This window comes from Nycticebus coucang, chromosome 5 (assembly GCF_027406575.1).
Source record: "Nycticebus coucang isolate mNycCou1 chromosome 5, mNycCou1.pri, whole genome shotgun sequence".
In the NCBI taxonomy this organism is placed as follows: domain Eukaryota; kingdom Metazoa; phylum Chordata; class Mammalia; order Primates; family Lorisidae; genus Nycticebus; species Nycticebus coucang.
The window spans coordinates 7,660,808-7,678,928 of NC_069784.1; the positions used below are offsets into that span (position 1 = coordinate 7,660,808).

Below are 18,121 nucleotides of genomic sequence, written 5' to 3' on the forward strand. Positions count from 1 at the left end.
TCCTCTGAGTCACAGGTGCCACCCCCAGTCTCCATCTTTTTCGTAGCTGCATTATACTCCATGACATACATATACCATGATTTGTGAATCCATTCATGGGTTGAGGCAAATGTACATAATGCAATGATATGTTTTAAAACTATTAAGAATAGAGTATAAATGTCTATCCACAACAAATAAGTAAGCAAGGAGATGGTTATGTTAATCAGTTAGATGTTAGCATTCCACATTGTTTATCAAGTCAGCACATTGTACCCCATAAATGCATGAATGTACACAGTTATGATTTGATAAAGAAAAAAGTGATAATTCAGCATGATCAAGTTGGTTTCATACCAGTGGTGTAAAACTGGTTCAACATATGCAAATCAACTATTGTAATTTGCCATAAATGGAATTGAAAACAAAAACCATATCATCAACCTAATAAATAGACGTACAAGAAAAATTAATTAAAATCCACTACCCCTTTATGATAAAAATCCTCAAGAATCTAGGCATAAAAGGAACACATCTCAAAATAATAAAAGCCATCTATGACAAACCCATGGCCTAGATCATTCTGAATAAGGAAAAGTTGAAAGCATTCCTCCTTAGAAATGAAATAAAACAAGGATGCCCACTGTCACCACTTCCATTCAACATAGCACTGAGGGTCCTGGCCAGAGCAATCAGGAAAGAGAAAGAAATAAAGGACATCCAAATTGAAAAAGAGGATATCAAACTATCCTTGTTTGCCATGACATGATCTGATATCTAGCAAGTCCAAAGCGACTCTTCCAAAAGACCCCTATAATTGATAAATCCAGTGAAGTTTTAGGTTACAAAATTAATGTACACCAATCAGTAGCATCAGTAGCATTTTTCTACATGAATTACAGTCACATTGAGAGTCAAATCAAGAACTCAATGCCATTTACAATAACTTTAAGGAAAATAAAATACCTAGGAATATACTTAACCAAAGAGATGAAAGATCTTTACAAGGAGTACTAAAAAGCACTGATGAAAGAAACTGTAGAGGACATCAACAAATGGAGAAGCATCCCATGATCACGGAGTGGAAGAATCAATACTGCTGAAATGTCCATACTGCCCAAAGTGATTTACAGATTCAATGCAAATCCCATCAAAATGTCATTTTTCACAGAATTAAAATAAACAACCCTAAATCTCATATGGAATTTTTTTTTAAATCCAAATAACCAATGAAATTCTAAGTAAAAATTAGAAATGAAGAGGCATCACATTACCAGATCTCAAATTATACTACAAGGCACTATAGTAACTAAATCAGTATGTTACTGACAAAAATGTAGACACGTAGGTCAATGGAACAAAATAGAGAATCCAGAAATAAAACCAAATAGCTACAGCCAATTGATTTTTTACCAAGCAGACAAAAAAACATACACTGGGAAAGGACACCCTATCAATAAATGGCACTGGCAAAATTGTATAGCCTCATGCAGAAAGAATGAAACTGGATCCCTATCTCTCACCATATAAAAATTACCTCATTAATGGATTAAAGTCTCAAATGTAAGACCTGAAACCATAAAAATTCTGGAAGAAACATAGGAAGAACTCTTCTGGACATTTTCCTATGCAAAATTTATCACGATGATCCCCCAAACAAATACAGCAACAGCATGTTGCATTTATCAGTAATTCATTCTTTTTCACTGCTACATAATATTCTATTTTATAGCTGTGACTCAATTTGTGCACACAAAGTTGAGTATCATTTCAGTTAGTCTCACTTTGGGGCTATTATGAATAAACTTGCTAAAATAAGTTAAGTTTTTGTGTGGTCATTTTATCACTTTTGGATAAATGTATAACAGATGGATTACAATATCTTATGATGAGTTTTCTGAAGGTGCCTATACCATTGTGGATTTCTGTCAGTTATCTATGAGAATTTCACTTATTTTATATCATTGCCAACATTTACATTGTCTTTTAAAATGTGATATATCATTGTGCTATTATTTTACCTTTCTTCAACGACTGATGATAATATTTTCAAGTGCTTGTTTGCTATTCATGTATCTGTCAGGAAATATTTATACAAAATTGTCTTATAATTTAGTTGTAACAGTTCTTAGGACTTGGCACAGTTGGCTTACGCCTATAATCCTAGAACTCTGGGAGGCCAAGGCAGGAGGATTGCCTGAGCTCAAGAGTTTGAGATCAGCCTGAGCAAGAGTGAGACCCTATCTTTACTAAAAATTAGAAAAATTAGCCATGCATGGTGGTGCATTCCTGCAGTCCCAGCTGCTTGGGAGGATCACTTGACCCCAAGAGTTTGAGGTTGCTGTGAGCTATGAAGCCATGGCACTCTACCCAGGGTGACAGAGTAAAACTCTGCACCCCCCCCCCAAAAAAAAAAAGAATTCTTAGATTCTAGGTAGAAGTTTTTAATCTGCTATGTGTTTTGCAGGGATTTTAATATAATCTGTAATTTGCTTTTTCATGTTTCTGTTGTCTTTCAAAGAGTAGAGTCTTTAATTTCAGAGAGTTCCATCTTATAAAATTTTAGATCAATTTGTTTGCATCCTGTCTAAAATATTCTTGCCTCACCCAAGGTACAAAAAGATGCCTCACATGCTTTCTTAGGGAAGTTTTATAGGTTTCGGTTTTATATTTATAGGATCCATTTTGAGTTATTTTTTAAAGTACAAAGTATAGGTTGAATTTGCTATTCTTTTGTTTATTATTTATGTATTTTAATATGGTTGTCTAACTATTTCATCATGATTTGCTGAAAAAAATATTCTTTCTTCATTAAATCATTTGGTACCTTTGTTAAAAATCAGGTAACTATATATGTGTGCACTTATTTTTTACTCTGTTCTGTTCCTTGTATGTCTCCTTTACATCAATAATATATTATTTTAATAGCTTGTAGTAAGTATTGAAATCAGGTAACCAATTACTTCGTTTGTTTAGGTAGTTTTTTCTTTTCCATATAAAGTTTAGAATCAGCTTGTCTATTTCTACAAAAAAAGAAAAAGAAATTTTTTTAAAAGCCCTTGGAATTTTGACTGGATTGCATTGAGTCTGTAGTTCAGTTTGAGTAAAACGGATACCTTAAGAATGTTGAATCTTCTGCTCAGTAAACAATGTAGCTCTTTCTCTTCATTTAGGTCTTCTTTAATTTATGTCCTTAGATGTATTTTGTAATTTTTAATATTAACCTTTGCACATATTTTTAGAGTTATCCTCTATGTTTTATAGATTTTGATGATATTGTTATTTCTAAAAATGTCGATAGGGTTTTTGCTAGTACATTGAAACACAATTATTTTTTATGACAACAGGGTACCCTATATACTTGCTAAATCCACTTATTCTTTCTAGTTCCTTCTCCGAACATTCTCTGGGATTTTTACACAGATCTTTATTTATTTCCTGACTCTATGTCTTTTATTATTTTTTTCTCGCCTTCTTGCACAAGCAAGGACTTCTACTACAAGGGTGAGTAGAAGTGGTGAAATACATACCTCATATCTACTTCTCAAAGTTTCACCTTCCACTACCCTGGTTCGAATTGCTGGTTTTACAACTTGAACTTCTGAAATTGCCTTTGGCTGTTTTTTCTTTGTTTGTTTTTGTTCCCCCTCCCTTTCTAATCTCTACACACCTGCTGGAATGATATCTTTAGAGCATAAATCTAATTGAGGCATCATTGCTTAAGGTTATGCTATGGCTCTCCGTATTCTTAGGATTAAATTTCTAAGTTCTTGACACATCCTACAAGACTGCCTGATCCTGTTCCCTGGTCACACCCTTTTACTTTCTGTGTTCCAGACATTCTGGCCTTCTCTTGTTTCCTTCAATATGTTCCATTTCATCCAGACTCTAGGCCTTTTGATAAGTTCAGCTACCTCCATAAACGCTGTTAATGATGACTACCACAGAAATACTAGAGGACTAGATGAGATGAAGTTTGTGACTGAACTTCATAAATTGAAAACTCTCTGCAACTGTACAGAAAAAGCATAATACAAGGTCAAGGCTTCCTATGATTCTGTACTTGAGAGCCTTCTCATTTTCCAGGAAGCCCATAGAGAAATTTCAGAGACATCCTTGACTCTTTTCTCCTTCTTACCTTTCTGTTTGAGGGATAGGGTCTGGCTCTGTTCCCCCCAGACTGCAGTGTAGTGGCATGACCATAGTCCACTGCAGCCTGGAATTCCCAGGCTCAACCAACTCTCTCACCTCAGCCTCCCAAGTAACCAGATTATGGGCATAAGCCACCACACCAGGCTCCTACTTGCTGTCTCTCAAATACAACCACTTCTCTCCATCTCCACAGCTACTTCCTTGTTTCACATGTAGAATATTGCACACCATCTTAAATAGTGTCCTGTCTTCAGTTTGGCTTGTCATCTTTTTTCTACCAGTCACTACATTTAGCTTTCTAAAAATTCAATTTGATCATATGGCTTTCCTGACTTAAATCCCCAAATGTATTTTCTTTGCTCTTAGGATAAAAAAAAAAAAATTCTTAAGACAATCTACAAAGCCCCTCCTGAGTATGCCCCTGCCTTCCTCCCCACATCTGTGTCTCACCAGACACGGCCTGTCATCTATAGCCATCCCCACCACAGGGAGCTATTTCATTTCCTCAGCAGGCTTCCGCTCACCTCCATGCCTTTGTGCAGGTTAGTGTCTTTATCAGAGACATTCTGCCCCACTTTTCATCATACTAACTCCAATTTACTTTCAGATCTTAGCTTAGATGTAACATCTTTCTCTAAAAAAACTTTCTTAAAGCACCAATATCATGTTAACTACAGTTTCCTACATATCCCAAGGCACCATTTATCATAATATTTATCATGTTTTACTCACACAGTTTTGTAGTTTTCTATATTCCATTATACTTTGATAATCATAAAATTAATATTTCAAGGGGATAAGGACCCCCCTCCTTTCATGGGTGTTCATAAATATTTACCCCTTTTAGAAGGAGAATATTATTTAATAAAAAGTTAAAAATCTGGCCTATGAATAACCTGATCCCAACATCCCAGATATTAAAGTATATAATACTTTATTGGAAAGAAAGTTTATTTATGATAGATGCTGAATTTTTTAAAGTTGGACAGTTACCATGAATCAAGAAACAAGATGGCTAATATCATTGCAGTGGTTAGGCAATCTAGCATATGTTCAGCAATAAATTATGTGAAGCATCAGATTCAATATAAGCAACATATTAGCCATTTACAGTGAGGAGCAAACCCATGACTACACTGCAGGACAGCATTATCAATTATGGCAGTAGCATCATTACACGGGGCTCATCCTTCTAGATTTAGCATCAGACTACCTCCTGGGAGAAATATAAAAGAAGAAAACCAATATTAGCTTTGAATTCTATATAAGTGATAGGTAAACATTCAGAAGAACTTGAAGTTGTGGTCTCTTCAGTATAGCACAAGTTTATCTTTGCTCTATCAGTACCCTCAGGGGTTGGATGATACCCGCACACATTAAAGAGGAAAGTCTTCTTTACTCAGTCTACTGACTCAACTATTATCTCCTCCAGAAACACTCACACACATGCCCAGAAATAAGGATTTACTAGTTATCTGGGTATCCCCTAGCCCAGTCAAGTTGACATATAAGAATAACTACCACAGGACTCATGTGTGTCAACAATGTAAGTCACTGCAGAATTTTGGGGGATATAGTGCAAATCTATTACTATTCTAGAATGCTCACTCTTCTTAAAAGTAAAGGCTGGGAGGCATCTGTAGTTCAGTGGGTAGGGCGCTAGCCACATGGGCTAGCAGGTTTGAACCAGCCCATGCCAGCTAAAAAAACAACAATGACAACTGCAGCAAAAAAATAGCTGGGCCTTGTGGCGAGCACCTGTAGTCCCAGATACTTGGGAGGCTGAAGCAAGAGCAATTACTTAAGCCCAAGAATTTGAGGTTTCTGTGAGCTATGACACAACAGCACTCTACCGAGGGTGACAGCTTGAGACTCTGTCTCAAAAAAAAAAAAAAAAAAGAAAGGAAAAAAAAAGTAAAGGCTGGATTGGAGGAGTTTAAAACAAGAAGCAAGGAAGCCATTTCTAGGAAAAATGGCTGATTCCAACATCCCAGATATTAGGAAAAATTTCTAAGGAAAAATGTCTAAGACCTGAATTGGAATTATGGCTTTGAAAGATAAAGGAGATTGGTTTAGGGAAATTTTTCTTAGGACTTCCCAATGGATTGTGGTGGGAGCATAATGAAGAGGGGGAGTCAAGAATGGCTTTTCTGGCTTCTGGCTTAGCCAGCAGGAGAATGATGGATACGGGAAAAGGAGCAGATTTGTGAGAGAAATGATGAGATTAGGAGGAGAAGGAGCTAAGGTGTGAAGCCAAGCAGAGAGGGAGGATCCAGGCAAGATGAAAACAAGAGCTGGTACAACTTCACTCACTGGTACAAGGTGGATTTGGCCAAAAAGAGTTGATTTCAGAGTCAGCAAGGATGAGAATCCATCACATCTGCCATTTGGCAAACAAGAGGTGTCCTGGCTGCATTTTACGGAAAGAAATCAACACCTGCCTCCTAGATTTTATTCTTCTCCTGGACTTGTCTCCTCTGATATATCATGAGAAGCTAAAGAAGAAAGCTGGGATGAATTAATCCATCAGTATGTATTTATCCAATCTCTCTCACCTGTAATCAGGTATCCAATTCTGTGGGTCACTTGCAGTAAAGTCGGGGACCAAAAAAGAGAGCCTCTTTTTTTCCTTTTGTTTTGTGATGCCAGCTGGTTCCTAAGGAGATTTGCCTCTATGTTCTGGGATGCCTTAATGCCAGGATCAAACTACGTCTGGGGTGTAGCAGCAAATTGAATACATATGCTAGTTTATTCTAGCCAGGTTTGGTGAGACTTCATACTGAGATTTTATCTCTGAGTTGCAAACTAGAAGTCCAGGAGCCAAAAATGGCTTGCATACATTTTCTTTCCGCTATATATATATATATATAGTGTGTATGTGTGTACATATATATATGAATCAAAGCATATTTAGAGACAAAGCGATTTCACAGGTCTCATATTGATAAACATTTGCGTTGGTACTCCTCCTTAAATATTAGATGCTTATGTTTCTCATATAAGGTTAGGATCCTAAAGCATCCTGAATGCAATAATCACAAAGAGTATAACCTCACTGATAATGTGGACTGTGCTTTGACAAGGGGTAGGAAAACAGGAGTGAGCTGAAGTTCTGAAATCCCACATCTATTGTGCCAATCTTTATCAGTTTATCCCTAAAGAGAGTAGAGCCACCAATCACTATGCTACACGGATGCCTGGAAAGATCAAATCAGTCCAATACATGGTGATCTTTCCATGAATATAGCTGATATTAGCATTCCAATACTTCATTACACTGACAAGGATTGCAATGAGAACAGACAATGGAGCAAATTAATCTATTCTTTTGACAGTGTGTAATGAGAATGGGATGTGGTTTAAAAAAAATTAAGCCATTTTTAGTGTAGTCTCAAGATTACAATCTCATGGTCTCTCTCAGATGTTATAGACTCTGGTGATACATCATTGAAAAATGTCGGTTTAACAAAGAATGTGTCTTAGCACTTGCTGGGGTGGTGAACACATTTGCCATGTCTCACCACAGCCTTGCCAATTACAAACAATGAAGTAGATTCAATTGTGTTTTTTGGAACACATATACACACAATCAAAATTAGAAAGAAAAAAGCATTTTGTCAATTTTATCTAAGTCAAAACTTACTAATAAAACATTGGACTTTTTTTTGCTCTTTTATCTTTTTAATATGGGAATGCCCAGATTTCATTTTACAAACCAGAGGGGTTACTTCAGGAATTTAGAATCTGGTACCAATTTTTTCGTCATCCTCTCCACAATGACTGTATTGCACTATGGGCTGAGTCTTATGACCAGTGAGATAGCTTGTAGCCTTAAAGTTTAGAGTAACTCAAGGTAATATAGTGTTCAGAGCCAAAGAGAATCCCCAAATGACGTGAAGTTTCTGGTGTTCGAAACAGGACAGAAGACATGCGATGATGTTTTTGATGGTTAGTTCTGCAGGTTCAAACTAAAAGGAGTTAGTAAGACACTCAGGTCTGTAGGTGATCACAGTAACAGCAACAACATAGGGAACCATGCTAAGAGCCACCAGTATGCCACGTGGTCGATGTCTGTTATCTCCTGTGACTTAGGTTCTATCAGGATAAGGCATTTGCTCAATGTCACATCTAGCAAAAGACAGGGCCAAGGCTTAACACGCACAGCTCCTTGTCCCCAAAGCCTATGCTTGTCACCATTACACTGTGTCTTCCCTTCTTAATCTTACAGTTAGCAAAATTAATACTCACAGAGAAGATGTTGCTTAATGTTGATGTCCCAGAATTTAGAGGAAAGCCAGACTGAAAAGTCTGACCTCCTGATTTCCTTAGTAAGGGAATTTTTAATATTGCTGCAGTTTATTGAAGCAACCCCCCCAAAAAAATATTTTGAACAAATAATAATATTATTGACTAAATTTGCCACAGGGTCTCCATGATTTACTTAATTATGTTGTAACTTAACATTAAAGTAAACATTATGTTCTTTCTGCAAACTTTCTGGATGTCTAGGCATTGTGCTTTATTCTGAAAACATTACAATGAGTAAGATAGTCATTGGCATGAATCCATTATGTTCACTCATTCATTTATTCAATAAATGTCTGCTGAGTTCTGTATACCCAAATCTACACTATGTTCTAGTTAAATAATATTTTGAACTACCTCAATTACTGATTCATTCAGCGCATACTTTTTGAATACCTTTTAACTGCCAATAACGGTGTTAGGCACAAGAGTTTGAACGATGACAAGACCCAATCCCTGACCTCAAGGAGTTATGATGTATATGCAGAGGCAAGCAAGTAAAAGAAATTCAGTGTAACACATTCCATGATAGTACAGGGTGTTGGGGAGAACTCAGGAAAGGCACCCAGAGAGATTCCATCTAAGCTGAGACCTAAACGACAGTAGATGTTACAAAGGAAAGGAGGGTAGGGAACAACTTTTTCAGGCAAAATGAATCAAATTTAGAATTCACAACTGAGCCATAAAATGCAGTGAAAAATTCATTCATTTATTTATAATTATTTATTAATCTACCAAATTTTGTTGAAAAAAATAACACCAGATTTTTATCTGTTATCACATAAAACATTCAATACATTTTGATATGCAAATACATGAAGTTGGGTTCTCACACATTATATTGAATGTCTATTCTCTTAAGAGATAACACTGACAATCTCCATTTACATCTCTTCTTTTTTGATGAAGTATTAATAAGCAATGAAGAATTTGAATCCACAAATTGACACCACACTCACTCTGGCTCAGTCTGGTCTCGAGCCTATGAGCTCAGGCAATCCACCTGCCCCAGCCTCCTAAGTGCTAAGATTATAGGCAGGAGCCAGCATGCCCGGCCTGAGAGCTATGCTCTAGAATTGTGCTGTCTGGTATGAGAATCACTAAATGTGGCTATTTATATTTATATTTATATTCATTGAAATTAAACAAAGTAAAAACTAAACTTCTGTATGACACTAGCCATACTTGAAGTGCTCACTTATCTCATGCTACACACCATATTGAACAGTACATAAGATTTTTATCATGGCAGAAAGTTCGGCTAGTCCTATTCTAGAATTTAGAGTATACGTTTACTACATGATTGATAATTATCTCAGACTAGTGTTGAAAAAATAATAGCTGCTCATTAAATATCTCCTTATATTTTGTGAGTTAGCCTTACTCTCCTTTAATGGCAAATTTTTGTCTCCTTTGTGAAAATAGGAAACAATATTTATATAATCTTTTAACTTATTTTTGTAGCAATCCAGGTAAAAATTTAGTTAATGTTTAGTTAATGTGCTGACAGTCCCTTTCTTGAATCTCTTATACCAGAAAGTCTCCCAATTGTTGGTATAGCATGGTTGTTTGGAAAAGACTGATGAAACAGTCTAAAAGGTGACAAATGCCAATTTCATAACCCCGCAGGTGGTACTGCCCACTTCCGGGGGGAGGAGCTAATGAGACGCGTCACTGCCAAGAGTGCATGAAGCAAAGGGCCCAAGGAGATGCCAAGTCTCTGCAGAAACTACTTTGAATAATGAAAAGTTAAATATCACTCATCTTAAACTGATTTTCTCGGCACAGGGCCAAGGAGCAAATAAGTAACAATTACACCTGGCATAGGAATCTCAATAAGTCTCACAAGGAGATGACTGGCACCTTTAACTCATTTTATAGTCTCTCCTCCAACCACTAGAATATGTACGATTATTTCCAATGTGTCCACGATCCTGATTTATAGCTGTACCAGCTCAACAATAGCCACATGATCATAAGGTAAAAAAGTAGATCAATTATCACTAGGAATCAGTTTTTCTTTTTAATTCACCTCATTGTCAAAAGAATTGAAAATAGCCAAGAGTAACCAATGAGAGCAATCCAAAATGCCATTTAGTGATCCAAAAGACACATTTGATACATAGTGACTCATTTGACGAGTAAGAATACAATCTAAACAACAAAGGAGTGAATATATTTACCTCTCAAATTAGTAAAATCTTTTATAAAATAAGAAATTCTAATTGTTTCAGATTTAATGATAACATTTCACACAGTAGCTATTGAAAATATAAATTAGTGAACCTGTTAGGAAAATTGTTTGCCGGTATGTATGTATTATAATATTTGTGCTCTTTCACATACAACTTTCACCCCACTAAATATCAAAAATGAATAAATGATCTATGAATTAGGGAACTTGTACTGAAAACGATATTCTTTGAAGTGTTTACACCCCAATTTGGAACAACTTAAAAATTGGGAAATGACTTAAGTAAATTATGCTAAATGCAGAGTCATTAAAAATATGTTAACAGAAAAAAATATGTTAACAGAGTTTTAACAACATGGGGAAATGCTTAATTGCTTCCTTAAATTAAGGTTTTAATTTAAAAAAAGAAGAATTACATAATCGTATATTGACATAAGCTCAGTGATATAAAGACTATATCAGAAATATGCAAAATATGTTAACAAAGATTTTTCCCTAAATTATAACATCTTACACTTGCTAATATTTTTAATTTTCTACACTTTTACAAAGAATGTGTTAATTCTACAATTGGCAAAATTAGTCATTCAGAATAATTTATGAAGCAAAGTGTTAATTAAATTACATTGTATACATATATAATTTCACTAGATCTACTGGAAGTAGATGGATAAACAGAATTTAATGGGAGTGAATTTTCATAGAGGAGAAGAGTGGTTGTGGGTTACATCTCCGAAGTCATTCTGATACCGACGGATGCTTACAACCTCACAATCTAGAAGATGGAAAGCAGCAATGACCTGGAACTTTATCCTCCCACTGGTACAGAGCAATTTTTCTGAGAAATAACAGAGCACCATGTGTTGTTTACAGAATATATTTTCGTTACAATGTGTACTGAAGAGAGCATGGACTTTGGAACAAAAGATTCCATGAGCTACTAGTTATACATGAAATGTTTATAAATTAAAAACTACTTAAGGCACACATACCCCCACATACCACAATACCTACTTTGTGTAGTTGTTACAAGGACGGAAAGAATTTGTATAGGTACTTACCATGATACCCACTACAAAATGTGTTTAATAGAAACAACTAAGAGCTTGGCTTCTGAAGGGGTTCTAAAAATCACTGGATGCAGAATAGAAAAATATTTAGCAATCAAGAATATACAAGGAAGTCCCAAGAATCCCAACACAGTGATGTAGAATTTGAGAGGGGCAATATTCAGAATTCCGTGTAGGCAGGCGACACTAGGGAATCTGATCTATGAGTAATATTAGCTAAAATAATGGATTTGAAATGTCCGAGCTTAACAAGTAATAACTTACTTTATTAACAATTTAAATCCCAACATCCTTATAACCAGTAATAGGATTTAAGTTTTAAAAAATAATCCATTTTGAGCAAGTGATACAGGTGCTTTCAGATGTGCAAGCTTCAGTGGTATCCCACGTCTTGCTATAAGCTTACAGTATAAGCCCTACTGGACCAGACTGTACCATGTCGTGTATCTCAGGCTAAAAAGCTTACAAGCTTTTTAAAAACTTTTTAGCCTGAGATACACGACATGGTACAGTCTGGTCCAATAGGGCTTTCCCTTTTATGACATTATGTACATACTTTATACTTCAGACAGACCAAACGGCTTGCTTCATAAATACTCCTTTATAAATTCCCTCTGGTAATTATTATGTTACATCAAAACAAACAAATGAATGAACAACTAAAATGATAAACTTACAATATTAAATTAGCCACTATTGTTCTTAAAGCATTGGAAAGAAACAACACCCTAAATGTCTCAGAATCCCTGTTGATGTTGCATAGATGAATTCTTGATGACTTTTTTGGTCTGTTCTATGTTTCTTGAAATGAACATGTGAATTTCACACCTGTCCTGACCGTTTGCTTTGCAGCGGCCGCGGCTGCAGACATGGCTTACCACCACATCAGACCTCCCATTGGCTACTCCATCCCCAAGCCCATCTCCTCTCTGCTGACGCGAGGGTGGAATGCATGTCCTGAAGTGAGTAATTTTCATTTCCTCTTAGAAAACGTGTTATGGTCAAAATCTGTCACAAATAGTGTAACTCCCAAGTCTACATTCAGTGTGTATTTTAAGACTGTCAAGGCGGGAAGACTGATTTGCCTTCTGCTCTTTAGTCTCTAATTGCCTCAAGAAGTCTGAGTATCTCATATTTCTTTGCTGCTGCTCTCTGATTCTAAAATGTTTCTCTCAACTGATTAGTAAAAGAGAGACCAGGGTATGACAGATGACTCACAGTCTCATCTCAGCTGCAATTTTATTAACTATGCTTGAGCCACACTTAGTCATTTTCTGAAGAAGGAAACTTGGCACAAGATGGATTTGTGTTGGCAAAGACTTCAGGGCAAGTGGTCTTTCGTGGTCCTGGTTAAGGCAGGAGGGAGCAGACCTCCCTGCCTCTCTGAGTGACTGTGTGATGACATGGTTCACAACATTGGCTTATGGTGCGAATGGAGGAATCAAGGTTACAGGAGACGTAATTGAAGTCGGATATGTCAACAGTGCAAAAGACAGTTTTAAATATGATTATGAATCTAAAAAAAAATAGATGGGGGAACAATCATTTACTTGCAGAAAGCCTCAGACCATCTGTCTGCAAGGAAGAATTATTAAGTTTGTAGACAGGTCAAGGCTTTGATTTGTTCTCAAAGATGGCCAGAGGAGACCCCAACAACTTCTCTCGTGGTAACATAGGTCAGTCCATCGTCTAAGAATCCCTCTCCTGGTATAATTTGTTGTGTATTAGAATCCTTGTGTTTTAACATCAGTCCATGGATTCTTTTGCTCCGAGTGGAGGATATTAGTTTGCATTCTTCACACTGAAGATCCTCTTACTTAAAGGCCTAATGGTTCTTATTTGTCCAGTCAAATCTGCCTAGTTGTTTCTGTCCTTTTCTTCTACAACCTTGTTTCTGATCCTTCCGAGGCACTTTGTCTCTTTTCAATAAGAAGATAAAGTGAGGCTGTTATCATTTCAGTAAGTGTCTCACCAAAGGAGAAACAGAATAGGTCCCTGTCCAGATATCTGGAAGGAGAAAACAATTTTTCTATTCTGTTTGTAAGGGCAAAACCCAGACCCATTTCTACTTGTGTACACAAAAACTCCTGTAAAGAAAAATGAAGATTTTCCTGGGAGTGGTTTGAGTAACTCAGAAGATAACCTTTTCTTCTGATCATTCAATCTAACATATTATATGTTTATTTGTTTAGAAACTTTTTTCCCTACCAAAATGTTAGCTCCACAAGAGCAGAACATTTTTTGTTTGTTTTTTGTTTGCTGCTATAACCCCAGGACCTAGAACCATACATAATAGATGCTCAAAACTATTTGTTGAGTAAATGAATTAATACCACTTTGGCTCATCAGTGCCTCCAATCTCTACATCTGGATTTTTACATCCAAAAAGTTTCTTCTTGGAAATTGTGTAACTTCAAATAATCTGGGAAAATATTTCCTCATCTTTTAATATGAGCCTAGGTATATTTTCTGAGAATAAATTTATCAAACTTCTTTCCTTACTTCTATGGGATGTGAGATATGTTGAAGTTTAACGTAAAATAGTAATCAACAAATCCCTTTCACTTTCAATTAACCGACTCTTCCTGATTATAGATAAGGGACATGTGGATAAGTTTTACTCTGGAGATTAAAGCAAGTCATTGGCATGTTCTAAAAGCACTCTTTTGGGTAGAATAGACAAGTGTCTCAAAAGGTTGGAAAATGAAAAACAGAAACTAGAATAGGGCCAAAGGGAGGTACTATTAAAGAGAAAAATACATAATGAGAGCCCAAAGTCAATTGCTTAGTGGAAAAGTTACACTGCTAAAATGTATTAGCACAGAGTCTTTACTCTGGTGATGAGTTTCAGGAATAAAGATGCAGAAAAAGCATATTAAGAAAAAAAAAAAAAGGCTTCTCCTGGCCAGCAACATCTGAGTTTGTCTGGCAGTAGGGCTCTGTGTTGGCTGTGGCATCCACCTACTTCTACACGTGACGTGTCTGAGTTGTCATCACATTGCCCAGTAAAGTCTTCACCATGTCACGAGGCAAAGTAGTGAGGAAAAGGAGCAGTAAGCTACTTTTTATTCTGTTCCTTAACAGTGATTCATTGAATCTCTACTATGTTCTGTCCAGGGATAGGGACGGGAATTCAGAAGACATGTGCCTTCAATGGAGCTTAAGGCCTAGTAGTCACATGGAGTTTAATTACTTAAACACACTTATAGCCAAGATTAAGGAAGAGTAGATTTTATGAGAATGTGTACTAAAGGAATACAAACCAGCAAGCTGGAGGACAGTGTATTTCCCCAATGTGGTGATATATGGAGCTGAGATCCTAAGCATAAATAAGCATTTGCTGAATGAAGGATTGCTGGGAGAGAAAAACAGTCTTGGTAAAAAGCACATGTGAAAATTCATTGGGAGAAAAAACCCAAGGAGGAGACTTAGTAATCATTGGAATATTATAGCCACTGAGGGGTTAAATTTCTCTATAACTTGAAAAAGTTCATCTTTAGAGGGAAGATACTAACGTCATGTTATCCTGTTCAGGACTTTCTAGTTATCAATTTCACTGCTCAGTTTTTTCTTTTCTTTTCTTTTTTTTTTTTTTTTTTTATTGAGACAGAGTTTCACTTTGTCACTCTTGGTAGACTGGCAGTGGCGTCATAGCTCACGGCAACCTCACACTATTGGGCTTAAGAGATTCTCTTGCCTCAGCCTCCCAAGTAGCTGGGACTACAGGTGCCCACAATGCCCAGCTTTGTTTTGTTGTTGTTGTTGTTGTTGTTTGTTTAGCATGCCTGGGCTGGGTTCAAACCCACCAGCCCCAGAGCATGTGGCCAACACCCTAACCCCTGAGTACGAGAACCCAGGCTTCACTGCTTATTTTTTCTTTCATGTTTATCTTTACCTCATTTTTTGAATCTCAAGCACAGTATCTTCTCCAGTGTGTGTTTTCTTAGTCAAGACTCATAAAACTAGAACATAGAGGACAGTGAGACCACCAGCTCACTGAAGAAGTTGGGAAACAGCGAGAGGTGTAAAGAAGTCCTGATGGTCAGATGGAAAATTGCCTTGGAAACTGGAGCATGGAATTAGGGAATTTGGTCAAGAAATTATAGGCAATTATATGTTATGTTTATCTCTAAAGCTGGAAAAATATCTTTTTACAGCTTTAGAGATAAAGCTGTAAAAACATATTTTTTGGAATTTTTTTCTGTATTTGACATGAAGAATTTACTCATTTAACCCTTACAGTTGTTTGTTACGACTTACAGTAAAGCATGCACTAATTCTCTTCCAGCATTCATTGGAATAGCTGGACATCGCTTCTCCACATGTGGGCTGCAGACTTTGTGTTCCAGATTACCCTGGAATAGTCATTAAAATGAACATGCTGGGATCCTACCCTAAAGTCTACTGAATTAAAATTTCTGGGATGGAACCTGAGCCTGCATTGTAACAATCACCCCAGGTGATGTGTGCCCAGTAAACAGAGAACTAGTTGACTTCAACTGAGGCAAAGGAGCTCAAGTCAGAGCAGCTGGCTGGGCTGCTGTTGACAATAATCCAGTTGATTACAACACAGAGACTATAATGGTTACCATGGGGATTTATGGACAAAGGTAAACCTGAGAACTATTTCAAAGGAAACATCATAAGCCAGTGAAAGACTGGATTTCAGAAAGAGAAGAAAGAGCCCAGGAGAACTGTCATCTTGCCTTCTGAGAGTCAGCTAGTGCCCAAGAACTCATTAGCTATCAGGGATATTGTTGGCAGTGAAAGGAAAGAGAACAAAGCTAAGGGCCTCACAGTAAGGTGACAGTGCTTTTAAAAAATAGGACTAGGAAAAGAAAAGATATCTACCAAGAGAAAAAGTAACCTGGTCTGCAAAGATGAGTGTGCTGTCAATTAGAATAAACTCATCACGCAACAAGGTGCTACCCATGCCTTTCTCACTGCGAAGGTGTTGAGCGAAATGAAGAGAGATCAGGGAAGGCAAGCAGATGGCATCGGAGTTGAGCTCAAGCCGAGGCTGAACAAAAATAGACGGAAGATGGGTTGGACTTAAAAGCAAGAAAGTTTTCAATCATAGTGAGAAAAGGGGGCATAGAGGTATAGGTTAGGAACCTGCAGAATAAGAAAGTTCTGTCATCAATTCTGAATAGCAAGGGAAACGAAATAGAAGAGCATGTAAGCAATATTTATGTTGCTCTAATGAACTTTTAAGCTTTATAGAACTCATTATTATTATTAATATACCAAACATCGATGTAAAGATAGAGACCCAGGCAGATAGAAGAGGAAGATCCTTTCCTTTTTAAACTCCCCTCCCCCAAACCAGGAAATGTGAAATATTACAATATTCTATATGGTAAAGGTTTGCTTTAAACATCTTGTAGTGGTATCAATAATAAAATTGTTTGAGTGTACCTCTATTTTTAATGGAAGTGTGGCTTTGACTGGGAGATGTGTATTCTGCTAATATTGATAAGCCCATTTAATTCCTGCACACAAGGGGGGAGGGTACTTACAGGAACAATAGCGGCAGGCTAAATTCAAGAGATCAAAGCTTGAGAGCTACATGCTAATGGGTTCTTCAGTTTTCAAAATCTTAAATTAATAACAATTGGCAATAAAGCTCATTAAAATTCCTTTTGTTCAGGACCCATTGTGTTGATCTTGAAACCTGTTTGTTCTTCCATGATAGCTGAAGCTGAGATCTCCACCTAGTGGATTGATAGGATTTTGCAGATTTTACAGAAACAGCCTCCTATCCCGGGAAATTCTTAATTTTTTTTTCTCTTAGAGCAATAACAGGTTTTAAAGGCTTCTACTTAAGATCTAGGATAATTGTCAACAGAACAATTTCAAACGGATGAAATATACTAATATACACATCAGCGAGACTACAGTTAACAAACAAAGCTGAATTTCCATTTTCACACCATACTTAGGGAAATAGATCAGGCACGAATATGAATATACAATCATCTATGTGGAAAGCAATATTGTAATACCACTAATTGAGATGTGTATAATAATTTCCACAAAATAAACATCAAATGTAAGTCTGTTCAAATACTTTTTGCTTATTTAATCTTTCATTTGTTTGAGGGTTATTTGTTGGTGATGGTTGCAATCATTTTAAATGGTTGCTTTTCCATGGCCAGGCAAAACTTTGTTGTTGTTGTCATTTTCTTGTTTTCTTTTTTTAAATTTCAGATTCGTATGGAGATACGTACGATTAGGTTACATATTTTACTTTGGTAAAGTTAAAGTTCGTGTTATAAGTGTGTCCTTTTCATTTTCTCATTCCTTAAAAAAACATACTCAGACCCTGCCCCGGCCGAACTGCAAAAAGGAAAAAAAAAATAGCTGGGCATTGTGGCAGGTGCCTATAGTTCCAGCTACTTGGGAGGCTGAGGCAAGAGAA

The 18,121-nt window shown here is 36.6% G+C and overlaps 1 protein-coding gene across 1 annotated transcript in view; it reads left to right on the top strand.

The window, feature by feature from the left end:
• TNNI3K (TNNI3 interacting kinase) overlaps positions 1-18,121 on the top strand; it is a 251,733-nt gene that overhangs the window by 165,699 nt on the left and 67,913 nt on the right. Inside the window, exon 20 of the mRNA XM_053591701.1 lies at positions 12,553-12,662. Coding sequence (XP_053447676.1) covers positions 12,553-12,662 — 110 coding nt within the window. The remainder of the gene's footprint in view (positions 1-12,552; positions 12,663-18,121) is intronic.